The sequence below is a fragment of the Dendroctonus ponderosae genome, unplaced genomic scaffold, assembly GCF_020466585.1.
Source record: "Dendroctonus ponderosae isolate FM_Combo_2020 unplaced genomic scaffold, Dpon_F_20191213v2 Dpon_F_20191213_4, whole genome shotgun sequence".
Classification (NCBI taxonomy): domain Eukaryota; kingdom Metazoa; phylum Arthropoda; class Insecta; order Coleoptera; family Curculionidae; genus Dendroctonus; species Dendroctonus ponderosae.
The window spans coordinates 3,086,528-3,090,471 of record NW_026018611.1 but is presented as its reverse complement, the minus strand read 5'-3'; the positions used below and the strand labels follow the sequence as shown (position 1 = coordinate 3,090,471).

General features: G+C 37.8%; 1 protein-coding gene across 1 annotated transcript; it reads right to left on the bottom strand.

Moving 5' to 3' along the window:
* Nucleotides 1-208: 208 nt before the first annotated feature.
* On the bottom strand, nucleotides 209-2,493 carry LOC109546856 (extracellular serine/threonine protein kinase four-jointed). Its single transcript, XM_019918000.2, has one exon. The coding sequence runs from the start codon at nucleotides 2,311-2,313 to the stop codon at nucleotides 970-972; it is 1,344 nt and encodes a 447-aa protein (XP_019773559.2). The 5' UTR covers nucleotides 2,314-2,493; the 3' UTR covers nucleotides 209-969.
* Between the last annotated feature and the right edge of the window lie 1,451 nt (nucleotides 2,494-3,944).

Sequence of the window (3,944 nt, the reverse complement as noted above, 5' to 3'; positions counted from 1 at the left end):
GTTATCTTGTTGGCCATTTTTTATAGCCTGCTTATGAAGTTCTGAACCTGAACAATAATATTCATTTGAATAATTTGCTTGGGTCCGGAGATCGCATAATTTATAAATCCTTGTTGGCTAATTTTTCCTTGTCACATTTCATGAAAAAGCATCACTTGTTTGGATAAACGCCGATTGAAAGGAAACGCAGCTGGTTTAAAATCGTCAGTTTTTTATTTAGAAATTCATTTTGTATATTAATTATTATTTACATAATTATACATCGCTCAAATGTACAAGTATTTACAAGGACATTTACATCATTCAATATTTGGTCTAAAATAATAATAATAATAATTTAAAACAAAAATCACAAAATGTACATAGTATACTTGAATTCGGATCGCAATGAGGATCACTAAATATCACATTTCAAAAGACCAATAAAGCGTATTTACAATACGAAAATCATCATGCGCGTCCATATTTCCATATGTGCGCCCATGATATAACACCTATATCCTATCTCACTTCAGGTTAACATTAAAGTATTGCCAACGTCTACAAGTTTTCATTGATAAAAATTAATGTTGAGGCTCTGAATTACCTTAAGGGTGATTGACGTGACGAATGTTCTTCCAATAAAGGTCTGTACCGGTCGAAACTTGTTTCAGGCAAGAAGACAAAATTCCCGAGCTCTAACTGAATGATTTATAGAGGTTAGCATACCGAAACATTCGTAACTTCTATATTGCATCAAGGAGAGATTCATCGTTTGGACTTATTAAAAATAAATAAATAAATTACCTAACAAACAAACTCGCACTGTCAGATCGACAACCACAAACCACAGGATTCTCGACATGCAATTTAAATAAAAATGTCTTTTATTAATGTCGAAAAAATGCTAATGCGGTTCGGACCTCTTCCTCAAAACTCTCGTTATGGCATTATTTGAAAATTTGAATATTCCTAAAGGCACTGGCGCCGCTATGTATCCGAAAATATCGATTCACATTTGATTACTTGCCCGTACACCCGATCGATCCTCTCGTTCAGGATTTTCACACTTTTGTCTGGCAATGTGGGCAAAATGTCCTTAACAGATGCACTGTTCTGTTTCTCGAACATATCGCGCAATAAAGTCCCGATGTTGAGTTCGGTTTTGAGTTTTTTGATGATATCGGCAGTTTGCCGACGAAACACGCACAAGTTATCCAACAATATGGAATGGTAGATTTCGTACTTCTTCAGCAGCCTGTAACCGTGCAACAGTCCGGATTCGTTATCCAAAAACACCAACAGTTCACTGTCGCTCTTCCTGGCCAGATTGTGGGCTGGCGCATCCATGATGTTAACATTCCACTGGTAGTTGTACAGGTTGTTAACGATCCGATCCAAATTTGCCGTCAGATAGTCGAAAATGATCAAATCGGACCACTGAGCCAGCTCTACCAGGTTCTTCAGCAGGTCGTTCTGATCCACCAGCGGGTTCTTGGTCATATTCATCACGTCAAACTTATTCAGGTGGCGTTCCAGAGGTTTGAAGACTGGCGGAATGTTGGCCGAGTTCAAGTTGGAAATGAACTGAGTGAGCACGATGGGTCTATTGGAGCTCCATTGGGCTGAAGCGATTTCGTTGTGCAGATTGGACCAAAGGGGAGCGCTTAAATCCACAATGCTGACTGCACTTGGTGCCAAATTGGGCAGCTTGAGGATCTGCGCCAAGTAGAAGCTAAACAGTTCACCTTGGATCTGATCAGTGTTTTGCCTGTATCGAACACAGCCCTTCAGGCCATCTTGGAAGGTGACCAAACGGTTCTGCATGCGACCGCAGCCGTTTTCTAGACGAATAGCTACCGCTTTGTCCAGATAATCGCTCCAGATCGTGTGCTTCTGACCACGATAACCTTCTGGCAGAGCTCTTTCCACTTTCTGGCTCCAGTAGATGCCGTCATCTATGTAGCCATTATCGCTTAATAATGCATTGGAGCGCGGCGATTCCACAAAAGACACTGTAGGATAGACATTCAAAGGCTTAGAGGAGTTCACATAACCATAACTGTTATTCAGGAATATAGTCCGTATTATCGCGGAAGAATTGATGGCTTCGTCCTCCTGGCTGGTCGTTGAGGAATTTTTCGCACTGTAATAGTTATTAAAGTACATCAGCGGGATGAGGATTCCTATTGTGAGGCCAACACTGAACGCGAAAATAGCACTGATCAAGCACAGGTTCTTGTACGCAGGAATTTTCTGCCTAAAGTCCCGTTCCCACGTAACATCGGGGAATTTGTCCATTTTTTCACTGCCGAAATTCACGTACGACGTCATGTTTCACCCAGCAACTACACGAACAACATTCAAATCATACTAAGCGTCAATACGAAGAGTTCATCTAGTTGAAAACGCGTTTTTTACTCGCCTGAAGCGACAATCGTTGAACCAGACCGGCAACTAACCGACCAATTCTCAAGAGAGTCTTTTATACACTGAATAACCATGGTACGGCCAGACATAGACTCGGGTTAACAATACTGAGCTGTAGTGGGGTACATAACTGACATATTTCTGAAGAAAAAGAAGACTGCCAGCAAATCTTCCGGTGAAGACAAGGAGGGAAGACACCCAGATCAAGAAAAAGATGACTAGTCGGTAGACGGAGAAGATGTTATATTGGATTTGAAGATCGCTCTGAAGAATTGACACGGAATAAGCGGGGTTTGTTTAGTAAGACACATTTTTTTCATTTTGGGTGAGCGTGTGTTCTATGGGTTTATGACGACGATGATGATGATCATGATTTAGATGTGGATTAAAGGTTTTTTCGTGGTTTGTGGTTGCGATGGGCGTCGAGCGTGAAATTTCGGTTTGGGTTTGCTCAATTATGCTGTACATTTTTTCTGTGATGGCACGAATTGAATTAGTTCAGTTTGTCAATTGATTGGGGCACTTAGTGTTTTATCATTACAACAATGAAGGTGATTTTGTTTTAAGCTTGAACTTCAACTGGCTGTTGAACAAGCGACACATTTCCATTTGCATCAATTAATATTTATGATTTCTTGCAAATTTGCATTGATGTTTTGACTCATGGGAATTTTGAAAACTTAAAAAAACCGCTTAGTTATTTCGGTACAAATGTAATTTGTAAATTTGTTGATTTCTTCAGTGCTTTTTTTTAACAGCGACTGCCACTTAATGAAAAATTACTCATATTTATGGATCAATTAAGTTGATGATTTTTCATTTATAGGTTCACGAATATTCCAGCAGTTTTAAACTAGATCTCAATTTAAGGTAAAATATGATTGAAGTACTTTTTTTTTCTGTTTGTTAAAAGTATCCAATCAAAAGATTGAATAAGAAGCTTCAATGTAAATGAGTAGCAATTTTAATATTATCTTAATAATTAAATTATTTTATGGGTTTGTTGGTTTCCTCGCTTTTCTGACAGCCGTAAAAGGCCAGAAAAGCCGTTATTTCGACACTTTACAGCGATTTAAATTCTTTTCTCACCTTGCGACTTTTTCGGCCCAACATTCGCATTTTACAGATATGTTTTTTGAGCTCAATGTTTCGTTTTGCCTTTAAGAAGCTCCCCTAAATGCATTTATAGATAATTTTAGTTTAAAAGAAGAAGAAGAATATAATCGGTTAAAAATCGTGACCGCTTAAAATGGACAAAAAGTTTYGATTTTTTCAGATCTGAATCACTTAAAACCGAATAAAATAACAAAAAAATGTCGATTATTTTGGATCTAATGCTTCAATCGTGTTTTTCAATTAATTTGYTGCATTATTCACGTSATTTAAGTAAAAATCAAGTGRAAATCTAGACATTTTAAGAAACGTTATAATTTATGAAAAAATCGACATTCACCCCTTGTAAAATTTTTGGTAAAAAATGAAAATTTAACATGTTTGTTTTTTGCGCTCAACAGATTGTTTGCTACTTAAGAACT